This window comes from Cydia fagiglandana, chromosome 9 (genome assembly GCF_963556715.1).
Source record: "Cydia fagiglandana chromosome 9, ilCydFagi1.1, whole genome shotgun sequence".
Classification (NCBI taxonomy): domain Eukaryota; kingdom Metazoa; phylum Arthropoda; class Insecta; order Lepidoptera; family Tortricidae; genus Cydia; species Cydia fagiglandana.
Genome location: NC_085940.1, coordinates 15,082,759 through 15,103,397, shown reverse-complemented (window position 1 = coordinate 15,103,397; position 20,639 = coordinate 15,082,759). Strand labels below are relative to the sequence as shown.

The following is a 20,639-nucleotide window of genomic DNA, read 5'->3' as shown; positions in this document are numbered from 1 at the left end:
ATAGAAATAAAAATAAAAATAAATACGAGTGTATACATTATACATAGGTATATGTTCTTCGTAATTTTTAGTAGCACTCACAGTCTCACATACCTAAATGAACAGAATATAGGTCGTACAATACCTATTACTCCAATGAAAAATAAGTATGATCTAACGAGCTTGAATAATAAATACATTCCACATACACTTAAACACCTGTGTAAATGACACATTGTGATGAAATGTAAAACAGCGAGATACACTTTCTGTCAAAGGGTTTAATTGCCTCTTTTTACTTCAACACATAATCCGCGACCGTACTGAGCCTACATGTGTGTTTTCTTTAAAAGGTCGGCCTTTCGGTCCTTTGTTTCACTTTAACCTCTAGCCGCCCATACGTCAAACCTTGCCAAGCAAAATGAAATTTTATTTTGTCAACACAAAGTTCAAATTAGAATGGAACAGGAGACCTTTTTATAGGCCTCTGGGCGGAAGAGGTTAATCCGCTTGCCCGACGATTCATGACCGTCCTCGGTTCTATTCTCTTTGCTTTCCGAGCGCGCGCGAACTATTTGAACAACAGATGTAGTGCATACATAATTGTTTTTCTTCGTATTTTCTAGAATATACTCGTATTTGTCATGCTACTTCAGTCAACCTCAGTACTTTTTGTACTGATACTGACTGAAATAGCAAGACACGTTCGTACCTATTCGTACCGTTTCCGTGAAAATACGAAGGAAAATAATTATGCATTACATGTGCTTACTTACGTGTGCTTATGTATAGGGCCATAAATTACCTTTTGTTTTGAGTTGCATGTATTTTTTTAGCTCAGTACCAGGCGTGGCTCACACCGCGATTTCGTCGCTTTGCTACAGGTAGCTAAAAGTACATCCGTTCGGCCCCAATTTTAGGGTTTGATGCCATAAGCCGCGCATGGCGCTGTCGCCACCTAGCGGCCATATCTGTGCTGATCGTGACAGACGCGTTTTGTTCAGGGACAGGAACCGGTTACCTTAACCGGGGTTTTTCATAGGGTTATTTTAGAAGCGGTTATAAAAACCCCTACCATAACGGTAACCGTCTGAAAAGGTAACACTTTGATTCGGTAACCGTATCAGATACGGTTAACCTCTGTTACCGGTAACCGAAATAAAAACCCAGTCTTCGGTTACCTCATTATGAGGTTTTTGACCAGTTCAAACGATTGTAATCTTTACGCACACTTAAATTCAACTTGTTATTGAATAACCGAGGTTGGCATGGGCGGTCTATGAAGCCAGCACAAACAAGTTTTTTTGCCGTTCCTGTGGTGTGTTCTTATTATAAATCTTACGAGTATTATCAGATCTGGGGGACCTAAGGTAGGTGGGTAAGTTTTATTTATTTATTTTATTAGTTTTAGTTTTAATTTATTTAGTTTATATTAAAAAATAGATACAATAAAAAAAAAATAACCAAAATAAACAAAATAACCAACATAATAAAACAAATAAAATAAATAAAATAAATAAAATAAATAAAATAAATAAAATAAATAAAATAAATAAAATAAATAAAACAAATAAAACAAATAAAACAAATAAAATAAATAAAATAAATAAAATAAATAAAATAAATAAAATAAATAAAATAAATAAAATAAATAAAATAAATAAAATAAATAAAATAAATAAAATAAATGAAATAAATGAAATAAATGAAATAAATGAAATAAATGAAATAAATGAAATAAATGAAATAAATGAAATAAATGAAATAAATGAAATAAATGAAATAAATGAAATAAATGAAATAAATGAAATAAATGAAATAAATGAAATAAATGAAATAAATGAAATAAATGAAATAAATGAAATAAATGAAATAAATGAAATAAATGAAATAAATGAAATAAATGAAATAAATGAAATAAATGAAATAAATGAAATAAATGAAATAAATGAAATAAATGAAATAAATGAAATAAATGAAATAAATGAAATAAATGAAATAAATGAAATAAATGAAATAAATGAAATAAATGAAATAAATGAAATAAATGAAATAAATGAAATAAATGAAATAAATGAAATAAATGAAATAAATGAAATAAATGAAATAAATGAAATAAATGAAATAAATGAAATAAATGAAATAAATGAAATAAATGAAATAAATGAAATAAATGAAATAAATGAAATAAATGAAATAAATGAAATAAATGAAATAAATGAAATAAATGAAATAAATGAAATAAATGAAATAAATGAAATAAATGAAATAAATGAAATAAATGAAATAAATGAAATAAATGAAATAAATGAAATAAATGAAATAAATGAAATAAATGAAATAAATGAAATAAATGAAATAAATGAAATAAATGAAATAAATGAAATAAATGAAATAAATGAAATAAATGAAATAAATGAAATAAATGAAATAAATGAAATAAATGAAATAAATGAAATAAATGAAATAAATGAAATAAATGAAATAAATGAAATAAATGAAATAAATGAAATAAATGAAATAAATGAAATAAATGAAATAAATGAAATAAATGAAATAAATGAAATAAATGAAATAAATGAAATAAATGAAATAAATGAAATAAATGAAATAAATGAAATAAATGAAATAAATGAAATAAATGAAATAAATGAAATAAATGAAATAAATGAAATAAATGAAATAAATGAAATAAATGAAATAAATGAAATAAATGAAATAAATGAAATAAATGAAATAAATGAAATAAATGAAATAAATGAAATAAATGAAATAAATGAAATAAATGAAATAAATGAAATAAATGAAATAAATGAAATAAATGAAATAAATGAAATAAATGAAATAAATGAAATAAATGAAATAAATGAAATAAATGAAATAAATGAAATAAATGAAATAAATGAAATAAATGAAATAAATGAAATAAATGAAATAAATGAAATAAATGAAATAAATGAAATAAATGAAATAAATGAAATAAATGAAATAAATGAAATAAATGAAATAAATGAAATAAATGAAATAAATGAAATAAATGAAATAAATGAAATAAATGAAATAAATGAAATAAATGAAATAAATGAAATAAATGAAATAAATGAAATAAATGAAATAAATGAAATAAATGAAATAAATGAAATAAATGAAATAAATGAAATAAATGAAATAAATGAAATAAATGAAATAAATGAAATAAATGAAATAAATGAAATAAATGAAATAAATGAAATAAATGAAATAAATGAAATAAATGAAATAAATGAAATAAATGAAATAAATGAAATAAATGAAATAAATGAAATAAATGAAATAAATGAAATAAATGAAATAAATGAAATAAATGAAATAAATGAAATAAATGAAATAAATGAAATAAATGAAATAAATGAAATAAATGAAATAAATGAAATAAATGAAATAAATGAAATAAATGAAATAAATGAAATAAATGAAATAAATGAAATAAATGAAATAAATGAAATAAATGAAATAAATGAAATAAATGAAATAAATGAAATAAATGAAATAAATGAAATAAATGAAATAAATGAAATAAATGAAATAAATGAAATAAATAAAATAAATGAAATAAATGAAATAAATAAAATAAATAAAATAAATAAAGGTTACCTTAACTGAATGAAAACCTGTTAAAAACCCTTAACAAAGATAGGGTTACCGTTTCAATAAGGTTACCATTACAATCAGGTAACAGTATGATAGGGTTACCGAATGATAAGGTAACCGAATCGATTGGGTTACCGAATTGATAGGATTAAGCGTAAAGAGGGGTTTTCCGGTCCTTGGTTTTGTTAGAGAGTGAGTCTTACTATTATTTATTCTGTGTCAGTACTAATAAGAGACTCCGTAGAAAGAGTATTATAGCTCTTCTGCTGATGCTCATCTGTGACGAGTAGCCTAGTAATCAATGCCTATACTGGTTTGTATCAGGTTGTTAACATAAATGTTTTTATCAGTGAGCGACGGCAACATGAGATCCTCCGATAGCTAGATAGACCTTAAAAACCCTTTACACAGGTAGGCTTTAATTTGCTATAGGTACATTCAGGTCACCGGATATAGGCACTGTGTTAATTAGGTGAGTAACTCAATTCTGTTTTACATAGGAAATATTGACTAGGTACCCCTGAGTGTAAGGTTCTTTCGATAGCGTGACGTGACGTACGCGTTAAGTGTCATTAAATTATGAATGGGATTTTGACTTTCCAAAACATCTCGGTTGGCACGTTGTTCAAAATCGCTATCTGTGTACATCAGTTTGTCACTGACATAAACGCCGTCAAGAACGTAATTTACTTTCTATACAGTAATTTACTTTATATTCACTCGCATATTATATAGTGCAAACAGGATGTATAGAAAGTAAATTACGTTCTCGCCGGCGTTTATGACAGTAACAAACTGATGATAACCGTACTGGTTCAAAAACGTTGGGGAAAACTGGCGTCTTTTCTGTGGATATTACAAAAGTTAACGATACGTATACATTTTTATAAAACTTACAACTTAGGTTACAAATATACCTACCCAAGAATGATTTGCATCATGGTGGTGAGGGAAGGACATTTTATTGCAGTACACTTTTTTGTGTGTTCCTGTTCCTATTAAATGTAACGTATAATATAACGTAAAGTGTAGTATTATTTTAACAAAAGCAATTCTAATTCGAAACAAACAACACCTACTTGATTTATCAACTTTAAGATCAAGACTGTGATAAAAAAATCACTGACAAGAAACCTAATAAAATAATTCTAAAGGGCATCTGATAGTACCTAATTTGTACTACGCACATTAGGAGATTGAGCCCGCCCTGAGACCCTCGGCGGTTGCTGAAAGGTGCTGCTAGATAAAGCTTGGCTGAAGGGCATCACTCGTACACATCTCGTGTTTATTTATTAAGTTAGTAAGTCAATATGTACAACTACTTACTTATAGTCTGTATCTTTAGGTATTTAAATTAACAATTTGTACATTTTTGGGTAGTTCTATCATTTATTGGTTAACCAACCAAATACAAAACCGCCTGGATCCGTCACTAAACGACGTGGCTTTGACCTACATTATTTGATCATGTAATGTTTGCATCAAATCAAATGGCTTAAGATCGTAGGAAGTTTTAATTATTGATCCATTTTCTCATACATGTATAATAAAAATTCCTTCTTTCATAACAACAATATATTTCTTGATCACAATATTCCGTTACAGTTCAATCTCCAATCACCTTACTTCACAATCGTCCTCCCTTCACCTCTGCCCGTAACCGAATGCCCGTTAACCGCCATGCCAGTCGTCCTTTATTCTTTTTCCCACTACCTTCTATTTACAAAGGTCAACTATCAATCACGTTACTTTTAAATTTATTAAATTATAGATTACCAATGATTATTCAACTCTTTATTTCATTAAATCTGTTTCTAATAATTAGTAATTTTAATGAATCTTACACTCGCCCATCCTGACATTGTGCATGTCCTCATGCACAGTCATACTAATCGCGTCTGTCATCTAATCTTACACTCGGCATGTCAAATCATCGGGCATTCAGTAAGAAAATTATTAATACTTCATTACCCATTTAATACAATTTCTTTGTCTGTCTATATACATTTTTTTTTTTATTATTTATTGAATTCATCTAGGTATATCTTCACATTATTATTTCAAATCCAATAAATATATCCATCTAGATATATAAGTTTTTATTAATGTTACACATACTACTACATAATATAAAGTACTTACTTTTTTTTTTTAAACAAATCATCACTACATATAAAGTACATTACTTAACATATTAGGTTGTTTTTTTTTTCATTATTTCTCTTGTTTTTTCTGTTTTTTTTTTATCACTCTCATGACACAAACGTGTCTCACAACATACCATTTTTTTAATCAAATTTTATATGTAGCACATTATTCCTCTTGTTTTTTGATTCCATATTTTCTCCATTCCATTCCATTTTTCATTCCATTTTTTTTTGTGCTACTTACTGAATCACTCATGACACAAACGTGTCTCACAACATAACATCCTCTATTTCCGTCTTTTTTTTTTATCGTTACCATATATCCATTCCTCCATCCATAACAAATTACCAATTCAATAATTCAATAATCCAATAATCCAATAATCCAATAATCCAATAATAATCCAATAATCCAATAATCCAATAATCCAATAATCCAATAATCCAATAATCCAATAATCCAATAATCCAATAATCCAATAATCCAATAATCCAATAATCCAATAATCCAATAAACCAATAATCCAATAATCCAATAATCCAATAATCCAATAACTCAATAATCCAATAATTCAATGATCCAATAACTCAATTATCCAACAACTCAATAATCCAACAACTCAATAATCCAATAACTCAATAATTCAATAACTGAATAAGCCAATAACTCAATAATCCAATAACTCAACTCAATAATCCAATAACTCAATAATCCAATAACTCAATAATCCAATAACTCAATAATCCAATAACTCAATAATCCAATAACTCAATAATCCAATAACTCAATAATCCAATAACTCAATAATCCAATAACTCAATAATCCAATAACTCAATAATCCAATAACTCAATAATCCAATAACTCAATAATCCAATAACTCAATAATCCAATAACTCAATAATCCAATAACTCAATAATCCAATAACTCAATAATCCAATAACTCAATAATCCAATAACTCAATAATCCAATAACTCAACAATCCAATAACTCAATAATCCAATAACTCAACAATCCAATAACTCAATAATCCAATAACTCAATAATCCAATAACCCAATAATCCAATAACTCAATAATCCAATAACTCAATAATCCAATAACTCAATAATCCAATAACTCAACAATCCAATAACTCAATAATCCAATAACTCAACAATCCAATAACTCAATAATCCAATAACTCAATAATCCAATAACTCAATAATCCAATAACTCAATAATCCAATAACTCAGCTCAATAATCCAATAACTCAACTCAATAATCAAATAACTCAACTCAATAATCCAATAACTCAACTCAATAATCCAATAACTCAGCTCGATAATCCAATAACTCAACTCAATAATCCAATAACTTTACTCAATAATCCAATAACTCAACTCAATAATCCATAACTCAACTCAATAATCCAATAACTCAACTCAATAATCAAATAACTCAACTAAATAATCCAATAACTCAACTCAATAATCCAATAACTCTACTCAATAATCCAATAACTCAATTCAATAATCAAATAACTCAACTCAATAATCCAATAACTCAACTCAATAATCCAATAACTCAATTCAATAATCAAATAACTCAACTCAATAATCCAATTACTCAACTCAATAATCCAATAACTCAACTCAATAATCCAATAACTCAATAATCCAATAACTCAGCTCAATAATCCAATAACTCAACTCAATAATCAAATAACTCAAAACAATAATCCAATAACTCAACTCAATAATCCAATAACTCAGCTCGATAATCCAATAACTCAACTCAATAATCCAATAACTTTACTCAATAATCCAATAACTCAACTCAATAATCCATAACTCAACTCAATAATCCAATAACTCAACTCAATAATCAAATAACTCAACAATCCAATAACTCAGCTCAATAATCCAATAACTCAACTCAATAATCCAATAACTCAACTCAATAACCCAAATTACTCAACCCAATAATCCAATAACTCAACTCATAATTCAATAACTCAACTCAATAATCCAATAACTCAACTCAATAATTCCAATAACTCAAGTCAATAATCCAATAACTCAGCTCAATAATCCAATAACTCAGCTCAATAATCCAATAACTCAGCTCAATAATCCAATAACTCAACTCAATAATCCAATAACTCAACTCAATAATCCAATAGCTCGATAATCCAATAACTCGATAATCCAATAACGCGATAATCCAATAGCTCGATAATCCAGTAACTCTATAATCCAATAACTCTATAATCCATTAACTCGATAATCCAATAACTCATTAATCCAATAACTGCTTAATCCAGTAATCCAGTACCTGATCAATCCAGTAACTGATCAATCCAGTAACTCATTAATCCAATAACTCACTAATCCAGTAACTCATTAATCCGTAACTCACTAATCCGTAGCTCATTAATGCGTAACTCTTTATCCGTAACTCATTAATCCGTTACTCGTTTACTGTAACTCATTAATCCAATAACTCATTAATCCCGTAACTCATTAATCCCGTAACTCATTAATCCCGTAACTCATTAATCCCGTAACTCATTAATCCCGTAACTCATTAATCCCGTAACTCATTAATCCCGTAACTCATTAATCCCGTAATTCATTAATCCCGTAACTCATTAATCCCGTAACTCATTAATCCCGTAACTCATTAATCCCGTAACTCATTAATCCCGTAACTCATTAATCCCGTAACTCATTAATCCCGTAACTCATTAATCCGTAACTCATTAATCCGTAACTCATTAATCCGTAACTCATTAATCCGTAACTCATTAATCCGTAACTCATTAATCCGTAACTCATTAATCCGTAACTCATTAATCCGTAACTCATTAATCCGTAACTCATTAATCCGTAACTCATTAATCCGTAACTCATTAATCCGTAACTCATTAATCCGTAACTCATTAGTCCGTAACTCATTAGTCCGTAACTCATTAGTCCAGTAACTCATTAATTAAAATAATCCAGAAATTTTATAATTCGATAATATTATACTTATCATCATATGTAGGTATTTTCATCATATCGTTATATTACTTGCCACTTAAGCGTCAGTTGCACCAACCACAATTGACGAATTGATCAACAGCAATCAGCAGAGCTTTGCTTGCTACAATAACCAAGCTAAAATATTTAAAATGCAACGAACTTCTTAAAACCAAGGATACTGAAAGCGAATCAATACACGGTTATAACGAATACTTTACTAGTGTAGGCCCAACCTTGGTTATTCAATCAACACCAGCCAAAATTATCCCGCCAACATTATAAGAGTTATAAGATTGAAAAAAAATTCCCGTCAGTTTGTTTCTCTTATTATTCTAATAATAATTAGAAAATTGTAGATTTCCCGGATACGCGGAACTGTCCTGTCGGGCCGCACACATGTGTTAGGGTTGAAGAACAAGTCAGTAATTTTAAACAAACAACTTTACATATACTTGGATTAACTTTGTTTCTAATCTACATTAACGACTTGACTTTCTTGGATCTGACCAATGCAGACGTTGTGCTACGCTGATGACACGGCAATACTATTTCACGGTGCTTCCTGGGATGCAGTAAGCGCCTTCCCAGAAAGCGGTCTAGCTTTGGCGACGAACTGGCTTCAATACAATTTGTAACTCTAAAAGCAGACTAAATTAACGAGATATGTGTGCGTGTATAAAACTGCTGCTTCCGCCTCGTGGTCTCTTAAATGTGTCAAAAGTTTATTCATATTTAATATTAGGTTAGGTACCACTGGTACCTACCACACGTCATGTAATTGTAAAACAATAGAAAAACTTCGTCTATAAAGTACTTAGGTGTTATTCTGGATGAGCAGACTGACAACCGACAGAGGAAGATGAGAAACTCAACTTTACAGCGTACATTCAAACCACAGCTAAATAGTGTCAGGAAATAACCTAACACTCATTTAAATATCTTTGAAATGTCATGGATATACCACAGCGCAAATCAACCTATATTGCCCTAGCTCAACCCATTATTACGTAGGTAGGTGCTAATATCGGTGTATAGCGTATAGCGCATCGATCGTTATTGTTTTTTTTTTCTTTTTATATACCTACTAAATTATGAACAAATACTGAAGAAACGTAACTTAGTCTTTCCTTTACCAGCGTTAACGTCACATTTTGCCAAAAGAGGAAACAACCAAGATCAAAACTTATGAATTAGGCTAACGAGCCCCATACAACTAACTTGAGCGAACTACAGGACACCACAGCATTGCCTGGACAACGATTCCACCCCCCTAATCTGTGAACCCGTACCTCGAGACAACTTTCGTCAATACAAATAACTTTAAGGTACTGTACCAAAATATTCGCAGTTTAAGCAATAAACGACATCTATTAAAATCTACAACTGAAGACGACAAAGATATACAAGCCATCCGTTCCTGTCCTGTGCGGCTTCCACGTGAAAGCGATCCTGGCCGTTGTCCTTCCGTGTTGATCATCGAAGCCATCTCTCATTGCCTCGGCCGTGTCTGCCGCTGCTGCGGCTTCGACGGTTGCGACTCCGCCTGTTGTTCCCCGGGGACTGGCGGCGGTTGCGACTTCGGCTTCGACGTTCTTGTCCATCATCAGATTTCGATTTTCGGCCACGCTCAGGAGTTTTCAAGGGCCGCCTGGATGTTTTTTCCTCATGGTCCATAGTCTGGAACTCGAAAACAACACCAGCAATGGAAGAGTTCTAAATCTTTGGATTGTTAATAATAGACAAATATAAATTGTTCTTATTAAGCTAAATTCGACTGTTTTATTTATTTATTTAATTTACGTTACTGCTTCCGGGGTAGAATGCGGGACGTTTAAAACAGATCTTAAATCCAAAACAGATCCGTATCCCGGTACGGATCCGGAACACAGGCTTTTCGAAACGGGAAAATTCTAGAACTGGTACAGAAACGGAATCTAGAACAAATTCGGGATCCGGCACTGATCCGATACCAATCCGGCACAGATCCGGTACCAATCCGGCACTAGTCTGGGACGGATCCGGTACGAATCCAGCATGGATCCGGAACTCATCCGGCACAAATCAGGTATGCACCCGGCACGGTTCCAGTATCCGGCACGGACCCAAATCCAGAAACGGGTACATACATAGACTAAAAGAATTCGATCTACACCTGTAAATAATCATAAAGGTATCCGAACTATTCAAAATAAAACGGTGTTCCAAAGGTTTCACGCTACCCGCGATGTAATGAATGCTTTAATTATATTATGGATAGGCATTACAGCAAACACTAAAAAAACCTAACTGTTGGTCTTGAAGAGAAAACTTGCAGTATAATTGCTCTCGAATGAACAAATAGGCCGAAATGGGTTTACGCAATTATTTTGTTCTTGATAAAATTAACGGTGTCTTTGTTTCTAAGCGCCCGTTAAACATAAACTTCCTAACATAGGAAATATGATATGATAATTAATTTCAACAAAACAACAACCAATATAAGTGTTACTAATATATGTATAGGTATATAATTATAATAATTTTACACCACTGTTACTATTGTAACAAATTAATTGGGTAATTAAGATTTAACTCGATCAGTTCTAATATTAATACCTACATAATATAATACATTCAGGAATACCATAGTGACTTGTAGGTACTTACCACTTCTGATGTATAATAAAAATTCCTTCTTTCATAACAACAATATATTTCTTGATCACAATATTCCGTTACAGTTCAATCTCCAATCACCTTACTTCACAATCGTCCTCCCTTCACCTCTGCCCGTAACCGAATGCCCGTTAACCGCCATGCCAGTCGTCCTTTATTCTTTTTCCCACTACCTTCTATTTACAAAGGTCAACTATCAATCACGTTACTTTTAAATTTATTAAATTATAGATTACCAATGATTATTCAACTCTTTATTTCATTAAATCTGTTTCTAATAATTAGTAATTTTAATGAATCTTACACATTGTCACAGTGACAATAGTATGAGGTCTCTGGCTAAATCATCATCATCATCATCATCATCATCATCATCATAATCTCAGCCATAAGACGTCCACTGCTGAACATAGGCCTCCCCCTTGGATCTCCATACGTGCCGGTTGGAAGCGACCCGCATCCAGCGTCTTCCGGCGGCCTTAACAAGGTCGTCCGTCCATCTTGTGGGTGGACGTCCTACGCTGCGCTGCGCTGCTCTAACTAAATATCAAGGACAAATGAAGCGATGAATGTCAGAAAACTTTTGGACAAGGGCAGCGCACTACCAATCGTCGTGATGATCCTGATGTGCATTATCCTCCTGTACAATTTTCTGTATTTTCCAAAATCTATTTTGAATTTTTATTGTGTAACTTAGGATTCCAATTTCAAAAACAAAACAATTGCTTCTGGGTCTCGGGAGGTTATGGTACCAAAATATTAGGCATAAGAGACGGATTCTGTACCCATGTGTATGTAAACCAGAGCGTTGTTAAATAAGTTGGTATGCCGTGAGCGGAGCCCACATATTGAAATGAAAGTGGTATTGACATCTTTGCTTCCGAACAAGCCTCAAGGGCTGATTTAGACGGCTCGCGAACTCGCGTGCGATTCGATTTTAGTTACATTGCGGACAACAAGTTACGTCCAATTTAACCGACAGATCAAAAACAGGAATGTAATGAAACTCGCATGCGAGTTCTCGCATCGTCTAAATGAGCCCTTAAACTCAGAGGTACGATAGTACGGCTTAGCGACGCGTTTCGGCGGGCACTGTTGCATGCCCAACTGTTGCTCGGAATCCAACCGTGTGCGCCATCCGTCCACGAAACCATTAAACTAGGATGCTGTTACAACTGCTAACCGAAAGAGAGTGAGTCAAGAGTATGGTGAACCAATATAACTCCTCGAAATTCCAACCAATCCAATCGCCAATAGCGACTAAAAATTCAAGTGAATGAAACCGTTTCCATCTAAATACTTCAATATAACTCCTCTTTATTTTAAGAGGCGGAACGCAAAATTTTGAAATTGTAACATAAATAGGAAACTTTCACAACAAGTGCAATACCTATAAAGGTTCTTCAGGTTAGAGGTAGCAATGTACAAATTGCAGAACATTCCCAAAAAGCGGAAACGTTCTCGAGAATGTTCTCAGAACATTCCTGCAACATGGAAATTATTGTTTAAACAAGAGAATATACTTGAAATAAAGTTTAAATAGGCATAACTTAAAACTAAATCTTATTATGCATATATTATTGTCTATTACAGTTAGCTATTTTGTTGATGTGATAAATTTACCAATAAGTTGCTTAAATTCTCACTTTATATCAGAGAACATTTCGACTTTCGACAAATTTTTCCAAAATTTTTTTTAGTTTCATTAGAATCTAGAGGCCTCTATCTCCCGCCATGCCAAATCTCAGCGCGGTCGGACCAACTTGAAAAAATTAAAAAAAAAAAGTCGGCCATTTTGTTTTTTTTTAATGCAGTTTGTTTTGTCTCGGGGCCCTCTATGACATTTGGTCGAGCACCCCCCACCTATCACGCACCGTTTAAAAGTTGCCATACAAAATAAAAGTGGCCAGTTTTCCGGCAATTGTAGCATTTTTCCAAAAAAAGTTTTTTCATAGGTATCTAGGGGACCCCGAGATTCCGTGACCAAAATTTCAGCGCGCTAGGACAAAATTCAAAAAGTTTTAATAAAAAGTAAGCCATATTGAAAAAAAATGGCGGCGTCAAAAACTGCCAGGGTCCCTCTATGACATTTGGTCGAGCACCCCCACCTAAGTCTGACCGTTTGGCCGGGCCGTCATACATTTTTCTGACCGGAAGCGGACGACCAAAAGTCGGAATTTTCTGGGGGTAAGGACTACACCTAAACTATCGTGAATATTCATGGTATAAACTACGATAAATAAATAAATTCTCGTTCTCGAGAACATTCTCAGAAGTTACCGAGAATTTCTCATGTGGAAAGTTCTCGTGCGTGCATTGCTAGTTAGAGGTAATTTAAAAATTACTTTAACCCCTAACACCCTTTATTGCTTGAAACATGTTCTACTTGCCTAATAAATTTCGGCAACAGCTGTTGAAAAACTTAATAACTCCCAAATTGCTTATATAATTTATCTTTCGACAAATTAAATTTACGACTTTGGCATACCACTTAAATTTAAATGTGGATACTTACTGATGTTAAAACAAAGTTTAGAGGAGTTGGAGTTCTCAAAATCGATAAAGTGGGGCTTGGAAATATCTACTTAACTTCACGAACACTTGAAATGAGTGAAAGAGGAGGGCTGCGGTGCCGATTATCGCATCAGGGGTTGTAGCTGTGAGGAAATCAACATTATCAACAAACGACGATTTTATGAACGATTGTCACATGGCTAGACCGGTAGACCCACAGATCTTCGGAGGTCAGAGCACAGACGGAGCACAAAACTTTAGCGGACAATCCTGATGTTCATATAGTTTACTTGCATAAAACAAATATGAATATTTCAGTGTGTGTGATATGCAATCTTTCGCATGCTGTTGTTAAAAATAAACAAACGTTTAGAACAAATATTTTATTCGTTAATTTAAAGACAGTTACATGGATAAAATTTACTTACTATTATTAAATTTGAAAAGCTTACAATGCACAGACATTCATTCAAAATTATATTCTTACACAATCGTACATTCAGTGAACATTTCATGATCTGTCCTATCTCCAGTACGATATCCGGTGGCTGGGATAAAAGACGTTTCCGGGCCCGACCGACGGAGAGGGATTACCGACACACCTATTTCATGTCTATGGAACAGGTATATAACGCAGCCCCTCGTAGTAGAACTAATACCGTCTTTACCTTAAGGGCACACGGGGCCCGTGCCCAAGGCCCCCATCCTCAGGGGGCCCCGAAGGACAGACAGTAACAGTATATTTGATTACCCATAATAAACTAGCTGTTGCCCGCGACTTCGTCCGCGTGGAATCTTATCTTCAACATTTTACATCTTTAGTACCTATAATTTTCATATCCAAGCAATGTTGAAATTAAGTACTTTTCTTTTTTAGCAAGTTGTATGAAGTTTTAAGTCTAGTGGATTATGATGTTGGTTGCTGAAATTACTTTTTTTGTATTCTCATAATAGGTACCTACGCCCTTATACAAAGATTCAAGTTCGGCACTCACAAAATATCTGATCTCCATACAAACTTTCAACCCCTTTCTCACCACCTTGGGGGATGATTTTCAAAAATGCTTGAATTAGCTTTCATGTTTTTTAATTTAATACCTTTTTTTGCAAAAAGTTCAAGTTCCTAGCTTAAAATTAAATTTACACCCCAAGACCCCTTCATTTCATCCCCTTTTTAACCCCCTTTTTCCAAAAACGTTGCAATTACTTTTTTTGTAATCGGCTAATATGTCTTTCTAAGAAGTTTCAAAGCATTTGTAATGGATTCAAACTTTGAACCCCATTTTAACCCTGCTAGGGGATGAAATTTACAAAACGCTGTAATTGCTTTTCCTGTCTTCTAATAATATCCCTAAATACAAAGATTCAAGTCCCACACTCGGAAAAAAGTGTTTGATATCCATACAAACTTTCAACCCCTTTTTCACCACCTTAGGGGATGAATTTTCAAAAACGCTAAAATTAGTTTTCTTGTATTTTAATAATATATCTTTTAACGAAGTTTCAAATTCCTAGCTCAAAAGAAAACTTTGACCCCATACAAACTTTCATCCCCTTTTTAACCCTGTTAGGGGATAAATTTTACAAAACGCTGAAATCACTTTTATTGTCTTCTAATAATATCCCCAAATACAAAGATTTAAGTCCCGCGCTCGAAAAAATTTTTGATATCCATACAAACTTTCAACCCCTTTTTCACCACCTTGGGGGATGAATTTTCTAAAACGCTGAAATTAGTTTTCTTGTTTTTGAATTTCATACGTTTTTACAAAATTTCAATTTCCTAGCTTAAAATAAAATTTGCATCCGAAGACGAACTTTCATCCCCTTTTTAACCCCCTCAGGGGTTGAATTTCCAAAAACGTTGCAATCACTTTTTTTTCTTATCGGCTATTATGCCTTTCTAAGAAGTTTCAAAGCATTTGTAATGGATTAAAATTTTCAACCCCTTTTTAACCCTGTTAGGGGATGAATTTTACAAAACACTGAAATTACTTTTCCTGTCTTCTAATAATATCCCTAAATACAAAGATGCAAGTCCACCACTCGGAATTTTTTTTGATATCCATACAAACTTGCAACCCCTTTTTCACCACCTCAGGGGATGAATTTTCAAAAACGCTGAAATTAGTTTTCTTGTATTTTAATAATATATCTTTTTACGAAGTTTCAAATTCCTAGCTTAAAAGAAAACTTTAACCCCATACTAACTTTCATCCCCTTTTTAACCCCCTTAGGGGTTGAATTTCTCAAAATCGCTTCTTATCTCTTGTACACTTTATAAATGCAATCTGGTGTGCAAATTTCAACTTTCTGGCTTTTGTAGTTTCGGCTCTGCGTTGATGAATCAGTCAGTCAGTCAGTCAGTCAGGACACTTGCATTTATATATATAGATAGATAGAAGGTCATGGTAAAAAATGTTAGTTTAATTCGCTGTCTTTACTTTGCAAATGGCCCCAAATTCTTATGTGCCCACCATAGTTAATTGGCTCTGAATAGAACCCGCGTACTTGTAAGAGTCTTCTACCCAGCGTTATACCGGCATTTTGCCACGGTTCATGGGATCCTGGGGTCCGCCTGCCAATTAATCCCAAGAATTTACTTAGGTAGGTACTAGTTTTTACGAAAGCGACTGCCATCTGACCTTCCAACCCAAAGGGGAAACTAGGTCTTATTAGGATTAGTCCGGTTTCCTCATGATGTTTTCCTTCACCGAAAAGGAACTGGTAAATATATAATGATATTTCGTACATAAGTTCAGAGAACCCCCAATTGGGTTTTCTGTCGATAAGCCACAAGCACAAATTCAGATTTAAATCGAGATTGAACACGTAAATATACTGGGCCAAATTCGACACGTACAACTGTCAGATTTCGCATCCACGTCAAATCAACCGTTGATTTTATCGCATACTGAGTTATGATTCCATCAACGGTGGATAATATCATTTGGTACAACCAAAACTCCACTCTAAACTAAGGGTGGTTCGGTTTGGTTTGCTTGTCACCCTAACTGTGGATTGTTAATGTCAAATTTTGACATTGTATGATTTTTCCCACATCAACGGGATATCAACACGATACGTCAAACGTCGCTTGTCGAATAGGGGTCCTGGGTGATTTTGTTGTCTGGCCATAGGTACTCTAAGGGGTGTAAATGTAAAATCTTACGAAACAACTAAGTTTTCTGTTTTTTTTTCGGATAAACTAAGCCAGCGTTCGGATACTTGAAGTTCTACTGTATAAACAATAATAAGGACGCTGGTAAAACTTTTTTATAGTAAGAGCTAAAGGCTCCTCTTCACGTTGGGCCAACGCCAACGCCAACGAGGGACGCAGCCAGGCGGTAGAATGAGATAGCAATATCACTTGCTCCCTCTAACGCATAAATGCGACCCCCGTTGGCGTTGGTGTTGGCCCAACGTGAAGAGGAGACTTAAGAGTTGTAAGTATTTGACGGCACGTCCCTACCGAGGCTTATTATCAACCGAGCGAGAAATGTGAGCCAAACGTCTCCTAGACGTCTATATCACTTCAATTCAACCCGACCAGCCACGCTCGACTCGACCTTATTGCTTTACACGTACGATTGTATGCAGTAACCCTCTGTGTAACGATGGACCTTATTACAGAAGGCATAAGGTCCACCGATGTACAGTTAACAAGGTGGACGATGGTATACCTAGCTGTCAGCTGCATGAAATGTTACGTGAGGTAAGCTGCGTTTTACGTGTGCAGAGATTTATAAAGTTTTCTTGGGTCTTGGATGTTTAGCTTTATCACCAGCCTATGCAATTTTTCAACCATAACAATGATAGTCAGAGAAAATCTGAAAATATAAGAGATACAGTTCGTTTTTAGGAGTTACGAGGGCAATTTTAGAAAAATAAAAAAACTCTCATTTGGTTGAAACATATACAGTCCCACAGATCTTTCATCGGACAAGGGTTTTGGTCTAACGCTAGTCTTTAGATTGAGGACCTTTGGATATTAGTGTTATTAGTATCCTAAATGCGTGTAGGTTTCCTAACCGGTGTTTTCCGTCATAAGTATGAACAACAACTGGACATTTTCTTTTTAGTAGAGATGCACCGGATATCCGGTTACTATCCGGTATCCGGCCTATCCGGCCATTATTTTACTATCCGGCCGGATACCGGATAGTGACCTACTATCCGGCCGGGTACCGGATAGTAGCATTGCTTGATTTCGGAGTAAACAAATTGGATTTAAGAAACAGACACGGTCATAATCGTACTTGTTTATTATTTTAAAACAATTTAATCATTCCACTGACTTACACGCGCACTCATTTCGAACCTAGAAATGAGTCCGCGCGAACGTTTACGAGGAAACAGGTCAAACCTGCAGAATGCGCACCTGAAAAACCGAAATGTAGGTATAGTTTCGCCGGCCGAATATCCGGCGGCCGGATACCGGATATTCGGCCAGTGTCCAGGCCGGATATCCGGTATCCGGTATCCGGCCAAACAACTATCCGTTGCATCTCTACTTTTTAGGTCCTAGAACGTCATTAACGCAAGCCGTGGTAACCAAATTTAAGCAGCGTCCACTGAGCCTCTACTCTATTATCTATTAGGCACTAGAGCGGAGTCGCTATCATAGCGTTCACTTAGTTTGCACCCATATGTGACATTCCACGTCGCATAGCACCTCATTAGTATTGGAGCGGCGTTAATAATAGCGTAAGCGCCAAACGCCAAAAGGTACCTCAATAGGTACCTTTACCCGTAGGATGTCACATATAATAACTTACACTTGAAATCTAGATATATAGACAGACTAATTTCATTCTTACTTCGGCTGTATGTCATAGACAACCACTAAACATCACCGAGACAGATGACATCATAATCATAACGCTTTGACAACAGAGCAAATTATGTTAATTTGATAAATTTACAAGTTTTTTGTAATACTTACCCAAAAAAAATGGACACGTAAATTCAGATAAATATTCCTACTGCCATAATCCCGACTTTTTAAAAATAAACAAAAATGGAGAATCGGGAGGATGGGGAGAATCGGGGAAATCGGGAGTATTGGGAGAATCGGAGTAGAAGGAGCAGAAGGCGGTCCGGGAGAAGACGTGAAGTCTACCCAGATTCCAACACTTTATTCGGCAATAAGTGTCTGATCACTACTGCACTGGTCTTTGCGTTTATCATGCTTCACTACAACTGTAGGAACTGCTACGCGAAACGAGAGCTGATGAAGATTACGAGCAGTGTCGAGGATATAGCGGTAACTGACACGAGTTCTATTTTAGTACCAATATATTAGTAGGTAGGTTACTAACTTATAAGACGAAGACGCTTTGGCGCTTGGTGACCATTAAGGCATTGGCACGCCAGAAACTTAATATATTATACATTGTCAGTCTTATAGTTTTCTATGACTTGATCCCTCTCACATCCTATAAGCTTAGTCAATTTGTGTATAGTCTTATAATTATTATTTACTGGTATAATATACGTGTATCCCTTGCTTTTAGATTAAAGTGTCTTAAAGGGCCTCTGCACTGTTAGCTTTGGCCCCACGTACGCCTCCCAAAGGTCCGGGACTCCATGGTCCCAAGATATGGAAAAGACATACAAATAATAATAATTTAGCCTATACACTTCCCACTGCTGAGCAATTATATCGTCGGGTGACAAGCAAAAGTCAATAAGTACCACCACAAGTTCATAGCCATAGTGTACCATATTAGTACTAAAAGAAGGTCGACTTCTATTGACATTTTTTTTTAGTAATTCGTGACTTTTGCTTGTCACCTGACGATAGATTACCAGTAAATAATAATTATAAGACATTATTTACTGATAATACTTATTTATTTTACGTAGGCAAAGTTGAGACTATTTAGAACCCATTAAAATCTATTCAATCATTATTTAAGCAAATCTGTATTTTTGTTCACAGAAACATATAAAAACTATTCAAAGAGACTACCAGCATATAGAAAACAGACTTGCGTTATATTCCCAAGAAATACCAAAGCTGGAGGAGCAGGTGTCATCATTGGAGTCATTGGCTGAAGCAATAAACATCCACAGATTCGGTTGGAACCCTTGGGTGCACGCTGCGTTACCATACGTTGACGTGAACTTGAATCCTTTCAACTGTACTCTCATTCCAACTAAAAATTCAACTAAAATTAATAAATGCTATCGGAATCTCAAAAATAATAGTACGAAAGTAATGTGCACTTTTTGAATTAAGTGCTAAACAGAATGCGTGATCTTCATTTGTCTGGCAGAGCTCGGTAACAGCTTAAAGGAGTAATCATTTAAAAAAATTGATCATTCTGAGTTTGCAGCATTTGCTTCTATTTAATGATTCTTCAAATTAAGATATTTCTGTCAAGTGTTCATTCGATCGCATAAATGTAATAAAACAAGATATGTATACTTTTATAATGCCATTTTTATTTGTATAAGTCTATAGTGATTTTTTAAGCGTTAGTAATAGGGTATCGTCTTGGGTCGTCCCATTCGTTTTTCGTCAAGTTCTTAAATTAGTCCTATTCTGCTTTCGTCACTCATGCTACATTCGTCACAATCGTCGGTGGCTTTCAATGTAGAATGAGTGACGAAAGCAGAATAGGACTAATTTAAGAACTTGACGGAAAACGAATGGGACGACCCAAGACGATACCAGTAAAAAACTATGCGATCTCGAC

General features: G+C 33.8%; 1 protein-coding gene across 1 annotated transcript; it reads left to right on the top strand.

Annotated features, from left to right (window-relative positions):
- Positions 1-18,955: 18,955 nt before the first annotated feature.
- On the top strand, positions 18,956-20,173 carry LOC134667656 (uncharacterized). The gene is made up of 2 exons (XM_063525078.1): positions 18,956-19,201; positions 19,880-20,173. Exons 1-2 carry the CDS (start codon positions 18,956-18,958, stop codon positions 20,171-20,173), a joined length of 540 nt encoding a protein of 179 aa, XP_063381148.1.
- Positions 20,174-20,639: the final 466 nt, after the last annotated feature.